Genomic DNA, 15,880 nt, shown 5'->3' with positions numbered 1-15,880 from the left:
AGGATGTTATCTTTTTGTTTGTTACACATATTTTTCACTATAATCTTTTATAAAAATTTACAAGTACATATATTTTAAAACAATACAAGAAGATTTTATGTCATAGTTGAGAAAACTTGACTCACTTTCTTTTTTCTCCCCTTTAGACTCTTATATAAAATGGCCTCTCCGTTTTATATTTTTAATTATTAAAGAGCTAAGGACTATAGACAACTTGAGATTTCTAGTGAAAATGACCTGAAGTTACTTTAATTAAGGAGGCAATAGAACTGTTCTATTCATGAGAGTGCTATTAGCCTGAAATGATGAAAGTTACTAATTTGAGCCAAAATGAGTATCAAATTAATTATAGCTATTAATGTGTTCTTGAATGTGTTTTGAATGTTTGTGCAGGATTTTGTGCTTTGTAAGCTGAAATATATTTTTCAACTTAAATTGTTAAATCTGATTATATGGTTGTTGTTGTGTAGGCTGTCCGGTACAAGTGCGTTAGAATAGATAAACAGCCTGTCTACAATGTAGAGGTAAGGGGCTGGGAACTGATGGCGCCTGGGGCAGAAAAGAAACAGTAATGTTCTACTTCTAATCAGAAATGGGGTGGGAAGCATTATTCTTTTGAAAAATTTTTTCAATACAGCTTTTGATAGTGTTGAGAAAAATAAAATTTTACATGATATTCATGATAGATGACATATATACTCTTTTTAATATTTCATAACTCATAATTACTACTTTTGTCTTAAATTCTTGTTCTAACACCTCCAAAATATTTTATTTTCTTTATTACTATTCATTCTTTTATATGGATTATTTTATTCCATGTGGTCATTAGAAATGTTTATTTTTTTAATCTTGAAGTCTCAAGATAGAGTCACAAATTATGCCATTTAATTTAAACACTCTAACTTTCAAAGCTCCACAGTCACATATATAAGCTACTAACCTTAGTTATTTTCATTGTTAAAAATATTTTGATTAAGGAGGAATATGTTTTGAAACCCTTTCAGTTATATTTATATACATCCATACAATTGTTATGATTCCCTAATTTGCACTTAATGGAAAACTGTATTGTATATTTGAAACAGGGTCTCTCAGTGGCTTAGCAAAGATCTACCAGCCTCTACCCTCCCCTAACACTAGGGGTAAAAACATGTACTCCGTGTTTTTGTTTTTGTTTTGTTTTAAATATGAGTTCTGTTATCAAACTCAAGCCCTCAAGTTTATAAGGCAAACAGTTCCTCTTTAAGTTTTTCTTTTAGAGGAATATTTTATCTTACCACTTAAGGCAATGAAGAATAATTAGTATAACAGCTAATAACACTTACATGTCTTCTAGTTATAAAATATAGTATGCATAGTATTTGTTTCGGACCAGAGAGGTTCAGAAGTCCTGCAACCTGTCAAGTAGGAAGGACGGAAGCGTCTATATTCTTATAGATGAGGAAACAGAGTTCTTTACTCATTCAAAATTTGATCTCCGAGTTCAGTTTTTCTTCACTCAGACATACAATTGTTTTTCCTTAGGTTAAAAATGCAGAGTTCCCCCGCGGAATATTAAACTTAATTGAAAGCCTCATAGAGGGACAGTTCTTTAAAGAAGCCATTGAAGAGCTTTCTTCTCTGCAAGCCCACTATGTCCCTCCTGTGTGCCTTCTCCATGCCCTTCTAGAGAGTACGCTGCAGGTAAGCACAGCCTGTGTGCTTAGACCTTTTTTTTTTTTTCAATTAATGCTAAAATATTAATATTTTGTTTTGTTTTTTTTATTTATTTTATTAGGAAGTGTAGTACCCATTAGTTACCACTTTTTCTATTATTAGTTACTATTCTGAGTGGCTTAGCTTTTTATCTTCTCAAAATAGCTAGAATCATTTTCTGTTGCAAAAAAAATATTTAAAAATGGATGGTAAGAATATATTATATGAAAATATTGTCCAGTTAAAAAAGGAGAAATAAATGATAGCTATGTTTGTTTGTTTTTGTTTTTTGCCAGATTATGATGATCTAAAATGCTTTCAGAAATAGTCGCTTTATTTGTGGTATACAGGCTACATGAGTGTAGTTCTGAGAAACAGTGCAGCTTTGGAAAAGAGGTTATCTACCGTGTTCAGCAGGATGCTGATGTTATGCCGTAACCGGTGTACACTGTGCTGTAGGAACTACAAAGACAAGCAAAGCTGCTATCTGAAGAGTTACCGCATTAACTTCCTTTAAAATGACCTTTGGGAACTCTGTCGTCCCTGTCGTCCTGACACAACAATTTTATACATACTACTTCTAATAGTTAGTATTCTCCGATGTGTAGATCAGAAGAGTAGGCTAGAATTGCTGCTTTAGTCTTAAGCTAAACTAAATGATGGAACTATTTTAGCTACAGAATTTTATTTTTATTTATTCATTTTTCATTTTTAAATAATAGGATAATATAGATGCACTTTCTGGTCGATATTTTCATATATTATCAGCTCTTCTTCATCTGCATCCTCCTTGGAAATCACCAGCCATGTTAAGATACTACTTAGAGTTATTTCAGTGTCCAACTTGTATGAAAGGCACCTGGTCTCTAGTGGAAGTTCTTATAAGGTGAGTTATTTCATGGTGAAGATGCTAATTGTCTCTAATAGTTGTTTTAATGAAAGCATATCTGTACTTTTAGAAAAATATGAATACCTGTGTTTTAGGTTGTAAAACTTGCAAAAAAGACAAGCCATATATTGATCATGTTTGTCAATATCTTTTAAAAAAACACAAGTATACAAAATAGACTCAGAATAATACCAAATGTTAAATTTATCCAAATCATGAATTTATATATTTTTCAAAGAAAAATTATTGAATATAAGTGTCAAAAATCATAAATATTTATCAGCATATGCAATACCTATTTTAAGGCTTTTTGTTACTATAACTAGAATTTTTAATTTTTAACCAGGACTAATTGTTTCCCAGATATGTCATTAAATATGTTACCTCTCTAGGCCTTTCTTTGTTTTCTGACTATTTTCATGACTCCTGTTTTCTTCAGCTGAATTATTTATTACTTTATGACTCCTACTATAACTTTACTTGATAGTCTTTTATTGAGAAGACTTCTTTATTTCTGTATCCACAAATGTCCCTCATATAAGGGAGAAAAGAGAAACTAGGCCAAGGTTAGATCTTTGTAAATTTCTTGAGAGCATATCCGGTTTCTGTTGCAAAATAAACGGGAAGAAGAGTATCTACAAGACTGATGAGTGTGAATGAGCTGAGCTTTAGTCCCTTCGCCTCATGTATATATAAACATTGGAGCCTGGGACAGCAGAATGCTTGGCACACGAGCATGAGGCCCCGAGTCCAGCCCCGAGCTTCTGTCTTTAAAATTGGTGTGGTGACCGTGCACCTGTAATCATAACACTGGGTCGGCGGAAACAGAGCACTGAGAGTTGCTGAATCGGCGAGTTTTGGGCTCATTGACAGCCCTCACTTCAAAAATAAGGTGGCAAATGATTGAAGAAGAGACCTGACATCAACCTCTGATATCAGCACATATGCACATAAAAAAACACACAGAGATAAGGAAACTGGATGCAGAAATAGAAAGCAACAGAGTGAAATTAATAGAAAAATGTGGAGTTAATAGTGAATACCATGAGCAACTCTGTCTCCATAAGCCTTGGAATTTATTAGTGGTCTTACCTTCTCTTTAAAAATGTTCAGCAGAGGCTGGGGAGATGGCTTCAGAGTTCAGACACTCAGCTCACAACCCTCTGACTTCCAGGGAGATGGCTTCAGAGTTCAGACACTCAGCTCACAGCCCTCTGACTCCCAGGGGATCCAATCCCCTTACCTTCTGATTTCCACAGGCAGATAGTTTTGCGGGCAGAAATATCCACACATAAAAAGTTTAAGAAAATGTTTTATGTAACAAGTGCATGTGAGCTTGTGTGGGCATAATGTACAACTGTTCTAACCAGTGCTTCCCTCGTGTGTACAAACCAAATTCAGGTGTGTAGTATAACATAGCAATTATCATTTAAAATTCTGCTGGATATGATTATGACAGAAGATGCAAGTAAAATACTGAATTTTGAAACTGTTGACTATGAAGCCATTTACCCTCCTTTACTAAGTAGTGGAAATGAAAGTAGTCATGGATAAGGAAGAGTACTAAAATTAGTAATATAAACTGAAATTATAACTCATAATTTACATCAACAGTACTTGATGAAATTCCTGAGTCTTTGCTTTCAATCTGTGAAATGGACAAGGAGTGAGTTATTGATAATTGTTAAATATTATATTGAGACCAGAAAACTAGATTTGTGTTAAAAACTAAATCATTTCTATTTGACATGATTTAAACTTAAAGGAAGAAAATATTAAAATAATTTTGTTGGGCTTCCTTTAAGTTTGATAAAGGTTTTATTAAAATTGTAAAAGTAGTCTTTAAAAAAAGAAATATTTTGTCCACAAATTATTCAGTAACTATTTTTACAAAATACATTGTTGGGTTCATATTTTTCAGGTCTTGTCTTTTCAATGAAGGTTTCTGCCATCAAATATCAGAAAATATTGGTTCAAAGATGGTCCATCTTACATTGCTCAAGTTTTTCTTTAATTTACTTGAAAGCGAAGTACGAAATTTGAGTCAAAAGTAAGTGTTGCTTATATTCCTTTTCTTTCTCTTCAGTTCATATTTTTCTTATTCTTCCAAATGTAAAACACACATATATATTCCTAATGCCCTGTTACAGCCTGTATCCATTACTGACTTTTATTGAACTAAGACCATTTTCTCTGTTGTTATGTGTACATTTGTGTGTATGTATCCATGCACATGTGTGTGCATGTATATGGAGACCAAAGGTTCAATCTTGAGAGTCATTTCTCAGGAGCATCCATTCTGTTAACTGGGCCGGGGTCTGTTACTGTCCTGGTGCTCACAGAACAGTGGCAGTAAGGCCCAAAGACCTGCCTGACTCTCCCTTGCCAGCACTGGCTCTCGGAGTGACCTCCACAAAGCTTACTTAACGTGGTATACCCAGCCAATGAGGCCATTTGTAATATTTTGTCTTTATTATAGTGGTGCTGTATTTTAATCCTATCTTTAATCTTTAATATTATTACCTTTCTCAAAAATTCTTAGCGTTCTTGTCCTGTCATAATTGGTCTAATAACTGCCATGATTAAATTGGAATAATAATTTAATTTTTGTCTATATTTTCATTAGGTTGTTTGACTGGTCAGATTCTCAGAGTCTAAAGGTAACAGAAAAGGCAATTCTTCATGAAATCTTTTGGTCAGGAGGTGAAACTTCAGGACTTTTGACAAAACCAGTAAATATGCTTTTGGAATGGACTATATATTCTCACAAGGAAAAGTGCAAGTCTAATGATGTAAGTAGGATTAGTATACAAAAGAAGGCAGTCTATGGCAAAAGCAGCTAGCCTTTTTTATCTGTAGGTTTCACAGATAGGAATTCACACAATGCATATAAAAATCTTCAGAAAAGATTTCATGACTACTGAACATGTACAGATTATCATGTCATGATTACCTCAACAGTATGGTATAGCAAGCATGTACATAACATTTATATTGTATTAGTTACTATAAGTGACCTATAGAAGATTTGAAGCATAAGGAAGGATCTAAAATATATACAGCCATCACAGAATTTTACATAAGAGTCTTAAGCATCCATAGATTTGGGGAACTGTACATCTTGAAATCTGTGGTATGTTCTGGAAGCAATCTGAGGAGCAGATACTGGTAGACTTTGTCCTTCAGAGTAGTGTATGTTTTCCTCCTCCTTTTATGGTTTGAATTCCTTGAAAAAGTTTAAGCCTAAGTATGTTACTTTTTACTACATCGTTTTTCCACTTGTAACAATCCTGAGAGAGCAGCTGCTTCTCCATCTCTCATTTAGACATAATATCCAGGAGCAGTTGTTTGCCCAATATTGTGAAGTCTGTAGTTGGTTATCAGTGTATTTTTTTTATTTTTATCATTGCATTTCTTAATTTATTTAATGTATATGAATACTCTATCTACATGTGCACCTTCATTCCAGAAGAGAGCATCAGATCACATGTACATGATTGTGAGCCACCATATGGTTGCTGGGAATTGAACTCAAGACCTCTGAAAGAGCAGCCAGCTGTCTTAAACTGCTGAGCCATCTCTCCATCTGTACCTGCTTTCTTTCTTTCTTTCCTTCTTTCTTTCTTTCTTTCCTTCCTTCCTTCCTTCCTTCCTTCCTTCCTATTCTTATTATTCTCTTTTAAAGAATGGTGCTTTAAAAAAAAATTAGTTCATGATGGGGGGTACTGGCAAGAGGGGAGCTGAGATCAGGATGTAAAATAAATGAGTAAATAAATTAATGGAGGAAATAAAGGATAAAAAATTACAATAAACAAATTAATCCATGTGGTTTTGGAGAGTACCAAAATAAAAAGTTCTGCTTGTGTTTAAGATTTAGAGATGTTGTTACTTTTACTGTACCATTTCAACACACATGAGTAGTTTTTACCTGGCATTGAACTTTATAATGCCTTGATTAGAACGTCTTATCTATTTTCAGGATACCCTGGAACATTTAAGTGTAGTAAAACATTTAAGTTGTGGCTCAAAACAAATATAAGATTAAAAGATGTGGTGAAGGATATTAAGAAAAATCACATCACCGAGAATTAATGATGCACTGTCCAGATACTTTTAGTTCAATTGTATCACCTGAAAACACACTGCAACAGAAAATAAAATAAAACTATAAACCAAGTGAGAAATGAAAACAGATTATTAAATGGCAGCCTCTGGGGAAAATACAGAAATGCTTTAAAATGTTGAATCTATTCATTAAACATTATGAAAAATTTAAAATATGACATTTTATACTTATGTCTTAAACTATCCTAGCTGCTCTTATAAACACTACTACACATTTTTTATATTTATTACTTATGATGTCTATGAAGTCAAACTGTTGTTTTTACGGTATCGTGAGTAGGAAAACTAAGTCATAAATGCTAAATTAAAGTTTCAATTTTGCAAAAAACAAAACAAAACAAAACAAAATTAGGTTTCTTGATCTTCAAAACCCAGGCACTGGTCTAGTCTTTAACTGAATTGGGTTATCATTCCCCCCTCTCTCTCTCTACTTCTAAAAGTTACAAGTAATTTATTATGTCATGCTGGTTAGAATGTAAATGAAAGAGTTTGACCTCAACAGGAACGAAGTGTGGAAATGCTTAAAATATTACAGTAGTTATATCTTCTGTGTCAGTCCTTGTACATGTACAGATGAGTGCATAGTAGTGTGTTTAGAAGTGTACCTCATTAGGTGGGGACAGGAGCAGCATGAGTCTTAGGCAACAAGGAAATGAAAGACTCCTGTAGTGCTCTGTGTAGTTGTAGAACAAGATGAATTTAATGTAGGTAACCCGACAAGGAATGATTCCTATTAGATATTGCTATTTAAATTGCGTAGAGGAGGAAAATTGGAAAGTATTTTGTGTAGTAAAATTATATGAGGGTATAAAAATAATAATATTTTGAGCTCATCATAGTAAATCTTAATTGCCTATCACCTTTCAGAATAATCTGCCTTTTGTTCCTTATTGCCTAATTTTTTAATATGTCATCAATTTCACACTTTTTAACTATTTCTTTTAGTATTGTATATGTTCTCTATTGCTTGGATGTTTTTCTTTTTAGTTTTTGTTTCTAATACTTGTATTTGGTATAAATTACTTTTGGAGTATAACTTGACCTTCATTTCATATACTTAACACTCTAGTTTAGGGTATGATTATTTTTTTAAATAGTTTTTTCTGTTAAGTTTGATTTCTCCTTTCATGTATAGTATTAATAGTTGAAATCAGGACCTTCTTTTCATGCTAGCCAAACAGTCTCTCCAGACCTCAGGAGAAATGTATTCTATGATTTGCAAATGCTGTTGTGTCACTATAAATTTTATTTTGTTTGGTTTTTTTTTTTTTAATTTTTGTTTGTTTGGCTGTGCTTATCTGATAATTTCTAATAGTAAACTATAGTGAAATATTGTAGTTTTCTGCTTTTTAGAATTTATTGACCATTTCTTTTTGACCCTAAAAAAAATCAGGTTTCAAGAATGTGTTTTCACTATACTTTACGGTATTCTCTGACACCAACTAGTTCAAGTTTACTCTATTTTGTAGGTTTTTGTTCGTTTTCATTAAACAGCCTTGTTTTGTATGTGGTAATGCCTCCCTATTTTTCATGCTTGATATGCCATCCTAACTAGTAATTAAGATGCCATAGCTAGCAGTTATGCGACACATCCTTTGGGGGCAGTAAACAGAGTAGTTTGTTAGGGCAGACAGCTCTGGGAGAAAACTAATTCCTTCCTCAAGAATGAAATCCCGTGTAGTCTTCAGTTTCTTTTAAATATTTCCTTAGAACTGTTTCTTAACTAAGTTTGTTAAATGTGCACTACTTATTTCTTTTTTTTTCCTTTATTAATTTATTCTTGTTACATCTCAATGGTTATCCCATCCCTTATATCCTCCCATTCTTCCCTCCCTCCCATTTTCCCTTTATTCCCCTCCCCTATGACTGTTCCTGAGGGGGATTACCTCCCCCTGTATATGCTCATAGGGTATCAAGTCTCTTCTTGGTAACCTGCTGTCCTTCCTCTGAGTGCCACCAGGTCTCCCCCTCCAGGGGACATGGTCAATAGTGAGGCACCAGAGTATGTGAGAAAGTAATATCCCACTCTCCACTCTACTGTGGAGAGTGTTCTGTCCATTGGCTAGATCTGGGTAGGGATTTAAGTTTTACCGCCTGTATTGTCCTTGGCTGGTGCCTTAGTTTGAGCGGGACCTCTGGGCCCAAATCTGCCTTATTCATAATAGCCAGAATATGGAAACAGCCTAAGTGTCCATCAGTAGAAGAATGGATAAAGAGACTGGTACATATACACTATGGAATACTACTCAGCTATTAAAAACAATTTGTGGATAAATGAATTGAGCTAGAAATGATCATAATGAGTGAGTTAACCCAGAAGCAGAAAGACTCAAATGGTATATACTCACTTATTTCTGCAAATTAGCCCAAGGGGCATGTCCACGAAAGCCTTCACTTACCAGGAAACTGAGACAGAGGGGAGGACATTCTATTGGGACTCTAGATGAGAGAGAAGCATGGGAGAATGGCAAAGTAGAAGAATCCAGAGGGTCCTAGAAACCTACAAGTAGAACACTACCTATTTCTATCCTGCATTTTTACAGGGAGTTGGGGAGCTTTTCTAGTTTGCAGAATAGATACTGTGACATTTCTAGCAAATTTTTAGATTATTAATTCTTTTCAGCTATGTCTAGTATGTTGGTAAACATTTTTTACTGTATTTTAATTTTTGCACCACAAGGTGGATGTTTATATTTCCTTCTGTAACATGTTTTTTTTTAATTCACTATAAAAGTTTTGCTGCTTTTTTTTTTTTTTTGAGCATTATAATGGCAGTTATTTCATGATGGATATTTCCCTGTGAAGTTCATTTGGGTCTTCCTCTATTATGGTCTCTGTCATTTCCTGGATACGTGTTTTTCCCTCTTAGTTTTACTTTCTCTTCAGTACTAGTTATTATTTATAATCTGTTTTAATTTTTGCTTTAATAACTATGTATAGCAGTTTGTCAAAGCCCAAAATACCTTTTTTTTTAATTACAGGGAGAGTACTCTTTACTTTTGCCAAGTGATTGATTAACTATTAGAATGAACTAATGGTGACAAAGCTATAATATAATATATTAACGCAGATTCACTGGAAGGGGCAGGGAGAGGAAGGGAAGTGGGAAAGGGTCAAAAGGATGCAGCAGCACCAGGATGTCAGATTATGTAGTGAAGGGTCTCTGGGAGAGGGAAAGACTTGCCCCCGGCTAGAGGGCAGGGCGCGGCAGCCACACCCTGCAGCAGGACCTAACAGTACTATGTCAGTGGAGGACCAACATGAACCCTCTGTCCATATTTGAGGGCCTCTGAATAGCCCAAATGAGATAAGACTCACACTTGTAGCTTTCTTTTATTCATTCTCACTCTCAGAGTTCAGTCTGCAAGTGTCTTGGCCTATTGTGAATTAAGCCTTTGACTGTGACCTCTATTTCACCAGTATCCCCTTCCTTACAAAAGCCACAGTGCTATACCTCTTCCCTACATTTAGAATCAGCAAAATTGTTAAGGACAAAGTTATGTAATTTTTCAGTCTTCCTTGGCGTTTATCAAACGTTTTAGTATCTTGGCATAACATTTCTCATAAAATTATTTTATTTAAAAATGTTTTGTTTATTTCAGCTGTCATTTTTAGTTTTTTAAAATTGTTCATCTGAATTCCCAATGCTTCCTTTAACAGAGCTCTGAATTTAAAAGAGAGAGAGAGAGAGAGAGAGAGAGAGAGAGAGAGAGAGAGAGAGAGAGAGAGAGAGAAACTTTAAACCAGGCTTAATGTCATATATCTGAATTGTACTTAGGTAGAAACAGGAAGATCAGGAGTTCACGTTGTCCCAAGCTATGTGACAAGTCAGCCTAGGCTGTGTACAATCCTGTGTTGTTTCACATTCCCAGCGAGATCATGAGCAAATGCCTGTTTACCCAAGCTAGGGCACCAAATGCACATCAACATAACTCCTATAAACACAGTGTGAGTGAGGAGTTATGTAGTGGAGGCTTGCTCCTACAGCCTGGGAAAAGCATCACTCTCCCTGCTCTTACCTGTACATAAATCCTGGGGAAGGGCAGGCTTGCGGGCATCTCATATACTGTCTCTGTGAGATAAGGGTAAGGCAGGCAATCTTGGAAGGGTCATGTTCAGGTGATTATAGCCTCTCTGATTTCTAGATGGCAGAGTCCACTATGCCCAGAGGATAGAGTTTCCCAATACCCTGTATAAAACAACCCAAAAAAGTAAATTATTCTAGGTATAGTTAGGCTTCTTGGTTACCAAGTAATCCTATTGTGACTGTAGCTATTTTTAATTACCTGTATTTTATTTATATTGTAAACATGTATTTGGGTGTGCATATGCCACAGCATGCGTACAAAGGCCAGAGGACAACTTATAGAAGTCAGCTTTCTCTTTCTGCTTTGCAGATGACTGGGAACGAACTCAGGTTGTTAGGCTTGTGGCAAATATCTCTACCTACTATGCCTTCTCACTGGCCCCAAGTATGTGACATTAAATAAGTGCAACCATGCAAATGCATAGAAATGTAAAATATTCAACCAGATAGAGTTGTCTACATCTTACTGACAGTTTAGTAAGGATTTATAATCTTCAGCTTATTCTTATAAATTACTATTTGCCTTTTTCTTTACTTTTTATTCAATATAATCATTTAATATAGAAAGTATTTTACGACTCCTTTTTTTATTCATTTGATTACATAGGTGATATCACTCACCTAAAACTGAAAACAATAAAACTAATGTTTTCACAATTTTAAATAAAGCACCAGTCAACTACAGATAAGAAATTACTAAAGAAACATAAGGAAATTGAAATAAATTTATACATATTTAGCTAAAGGTCTTTGTTCAAATTTATAAATAAAAGCAACATACTTGTGAAGTAATCTGCAGCAAATTGTAGCATCAGTACTAATATGAAAACTGGTTTTTAAAGTTTGAAAATTACTATCATATTTAACACTTAAATTTCTTGAACTCACCAACTTATGATTTATTGTAATACTTTTCTGTTAGAATTCATTCGTATACTTAATTAAATCTTTTTGGCACTTTGCAGTTTCAGGAATTCTGGGCATGTTCACAGACATCATTTTCTGTACTGTAAAGCATTTGTTTCTTGATTTGCTGAGTTGAAGCATTCAATTTAAGTCATTAGCTAAACAGAAGTCCTCAGTTTATGCTAATATTGTTTTGTCATAATGTCAATCAGCAAGTATTGCAGAGTGACACAATGGCAGGGAATTTCATTGTCATTAGTCTGAGAAAGCTTGGGCTTTCCTTGGCAAGGAGCAGAGGTGAGCCATGTCAAGGGTGTGGAGTGGGTGCTCATTTGCCAAAGCTTTGATGCTTAGGTCTTTGCAGTGTCCTTATGTGCTACTTAAGTATAACCCTACAATTATAGGTAAAAATGGATGTGAGTTTTATTTAAAGATAATTAAATTGAAGTTAGTTTAAGTAACTTACTGACAGCATCCTAGCCTGTTAGGGCAAGCCTTCATTAGAGGCCAACAGACTTTTCTCATATTCCTAATGCCAGAGTGTAAAACAGGAGGAGGCATCCTATGGGCATTCTGTGTGCATCTTTCCAACAGAGTAGCTTGTCACGGATAGCAGGGAACTCGGAGCCAGAAGCCAAGTTGGTAGTTTGTTCTTCATTACAGAGTAGTCAGCTTTCGTAGATTGTGAAGTTTATTGAACAGATTACTTACACTAACAGATAAAGGAGAATTGAATTGACACAATGTATGGTGAGAGTATAGCGTGAATGTATAGTGATGATATAGCATGTTTACATGTTAGAGAGACTTTCTAAGGGTGTGGATATGTGTAATGCAAATCATGTCTTTGTTTCTTTGTTGATTCTTGGGCTAATTTCTTGTTCTTTTTCAGCTTTAGTAAACATTTCAATATTCCAAACAAGCTTTTTCCCCCTTTGATGGCATTTTCTTAATAATACTTTTCCAAAGCATGCATATACCAGAAAACAGTAGCACCAGGATCAGCAAGATGACTCAGCAGGTAAAGGCATTTAGCAGCAAGCCTTGTGAGCTGATCCATCTTCACGACCCGCATGGTAGAAAGAGAACCAACCCTTGGAAGCTATCCTCTGACAACACCACATATTCTGTAGTATGCCTACGCCCTCTCCCCATACACAATAAGACGCATTAATAGATGTGATTGTACAAAAAAAAATTAAGTTGCATACTGCCCTGTTTGGCCTTGGCCCTGTTGCTGTGTGGATGTGATAGTTAAGAAAATAGTATGAAAGAACCAAAGTCCAGACTTTAAAGCTTCAATTTCTGTAGAAATTTACAATCATAGATGCAAAATGGCCACGTTTAGGTGACAGGCAGTAAAATAATTAACAGAAGTTATTCCTTGGAGTCAATGCAAGAAACTTTTATCAGTCTCTATACTATGTAATCACATTAATGTCAAAGTAAGTTTTACATTAAGAAATGTTAATTTTAGGACTAGAGGGTTAAGTAATCAATGAAAAGCACTTGTTAACTTTTGCCAAAGACTCACATTCAATTCACAACAGCCATGTGGACTTACCTAAGGGATTGATGCTCTTTTCCAACCTGCACCAGGCACACACATGTGCACTTAAATACATGCAGGCAAACAGTCATTCAGATAAACACACTAAGTCTAAAAAAGAGAAATTCTAATTTTAAATTGAGGTTTCAGATGTAGGTATATGTTGATATATATATATATATATATTTTTTTTAAAGGAAAGTCCCTACTGGTATGTATGTATATGTACATGCATGCATACATACATACATACATTATTGATAGAGCGCTAGATTGTATTTTATGTTAGGCTTACGTCCATAGACTAACATATATCTGGGGGCCTATATGATCCTGAATTGCTTTACTTGAGACATATTTTTAGATATTAAAATACACTGATTTCCCCCTTCTCTCCTGAATATCGTCATTACTAATACTCAGAAATTCATTGTGTTTGAAGTAACATTTTATAATAAGTGTATGGGCATGACCAATTTAACACCCTTTTGCTAATGATATGAAAGAACTACATATGTTCAGAGTCACATCTGCATAACAGCGTTACAAAGAATTGTTTTCCTGCTAAGTTTCAAGAGACTGGCATCCACTCCGTAGGCCCTCATGTCATGCAAGGGGTTGTGTTGATATTGCTGTTACAGCCTGTGCAGCTGCTAAAGCCCCATGCCACACAGCTGTATCTGTACGATTTAGACCAATTTCTGAGTCTAGGTGGGGAGAAGAAGCAGTGCTTGCGTATATGGATTCTGACCTGATCGGTGCAAGCCCAGATCGTATCAGATGAAGCGCCTTGCTGCTTTTCATTGTTAATTAACCATGCAGTTTCAGATCCCTTCAGCCCAGAGCCTCAAGATCTTTGTCACAGATGGAACAGGCTTCCAGAATGCAGTATGCTGCCCCATGATATCATAAAATATCACATCTTCACACCTGCTATTGGATTTCTTTCTGTGTCACTATTTGACAACACAGATGTATGCACTGCTTGACCATTTGTTTCTACGTTTTTGTACAGTGAACCAGACTAAAACTCCCATTTTATAGTATTTTTAATCTATAACATTTATTTCTTAGATAATTCTATAGCATTTATTTCTTCAATGTTTCAAATATATTTATAGACATCAATTTTCCTTGTTCTAATTTTTTTAACACATGTATAATTTTACAAAATGCAATTATACTTTCCGGTTCAGTCTGTTTGTTTGTTTGTTTGTTTTTGGTTGAAAATAGCTTTTTCCTCCCAACCACAGCTTACCTCACCTCACCTCCACTCTTCCCAGCATCCCGTCACCTCCCCTCTTCTCCTGGATCCACTCTTCTCTGTCTCCCTCAGAAAAGAACAGGGCTCCAGGAGACAACAACCAAACATGACAAATACAATAAGATAGGCCCTTACACCAAGGCTGGATCAGGCAATCCAACAGAAGGAAAAGATTCCCAGAGACCCACCTGCTTCCTCACGAGTCCCACAAAATACTCAACATAATAAGCAGAGGATCTGACGCTGAGCCTTGGAGGCCCTGTGCTTGCTGCTTCAGTCTCTGTGAGCCATGTGAGCCCTGCTTAGTGATTCCATGGGCCCTGTTCTCCTGGTGTTCTCTGTTCCTTACTCCTACAGTCTTTCTGTCCCCTCTTCCATGGCATTCTCTGAGCTCGGGGGGGGGGGGGGGGGGCAATGGAGACCTTCAATTTAGACCCTGTATGTCTGGCTGTGGGGCTCTGTATCTGCTCCTGTCTGCCAAGAGAGGAAGCTTCTCTGATGACAACTAGACAAGGCCCCGATCTATGAGTGCCCCAGAATCACTGCACTGATTCTGGTTGTAGTTATTTGTTTGTTGTTTTTAAATCATTTATTCCTCAAGTTCCCGTCTCTGGTTTCTGGCCACCCAAGCAGTGTTGGGCATGGGCTCCCTCTCGTGGAATGGGCCTCAGGTCAAATCAGACCTTGGCTAGCCATTGTGACCAGCTCTGTGCCTCCACTGCCCCAGCACATCCTGCAGGCAGGAAGGTTGCAGGCCAGATGGTCTTTGGCTGAGTTGGTGTACGTGTAAACTAAGGAATGATTTCCTAATCAAATATTTTATATATTTACAAGAAATCTATTTATGAATGCAGGAGAAATAAGTCTGTGATTTAGTGAGTCTTCAATATAATTTCCATGATTAGGCTGATAGTGGTCTTTAAATATAAAAAGGTGTTTATATGCCTTAATCCAGCTGTTACTTAGTGATATTTTCACATATGTAACTTGTCAAGGAAGCAAACAACAATAATATACGTATTTCAAAGGTATTTTCAGCTAGTTTAATGTCATTTTGGAAAAATGTTTCTATTAAAATATTCTTACATTATTTTCCTCATATCTTTATCTTCATAGTTCATCAGTATGAACAAACTGTTCTAGATAACAGAAATGTGTTAAACCACTGAATTAAAACATACTATAAGGTTTTAAATTCCTTCTTATGGCTGCTTTTTTTTTTTTTTTTTTTTTTTTTGCTTTTTGGTTTTTGGACATAGGGTTTCTCTGTGTAGTCTTGGCTATCCTGGACTCACTTTGTAGACCAGGATGACATCAGACTCACCGAGTACTGGGATTATAAGTGTGTGCCACTTCACCCAG

The 15,880-nt window shown here is 35.6% G+C and overlaps 1 protein-coding gene across 5 annotated transcripts in view; it reads left to right on the top strand.

Annotated features, from left to right (window-relative positions):
* The window catches only part of SLF1 (SMC5-SMC6 complex localization factor 1), a 56,645-nt gene that overhangs the window by 25,777 nt on the left and 14,988 nt on the right, over nt 1-15,880 (top strand). For all 5 annotated transcript variants that reach the window (XM_084801935.1, XM_084801933.1, XM_084801934.1 and 2 more), the window contains exons 10-14: nt 471-524; nt 1,528-1,686; nt 2,421-2,584; nt 4,509-4,637; nt 5,214-5,379. In XM_084801935.1, the coding sequence (XP_084658061.1) occupies nt 471-524; nt 1,528-1,686; nt 2,421-2,584; nt 4,509-4,637; nt 5,214-5,379 (672 nt within the window). The remainder of the gene's footprint in view (nt 1-470; nt 525-1,527; nt 1,687-2,420; nt 2,585-4,508; nt 4,638-5,213; nt 5,380-15,880) is intronic.

This window comes from Acomys minous, assembly GCF_964271855.1.
Source record: "Acomys minous genome assembly, chromosome: 11".
Classification (NCBI taxonomy): domain Eukaryota; kingdom Metazoa; phylum Chordata; class Mammalia; order Rodentia; family Muridae; genus Acomys; species Acomys minous.
The sequence above is the reverse complement of the archived record's forward strand: the minus strand, read 5'-3'. Positions and strand labels throughout refer to the sequence as shown.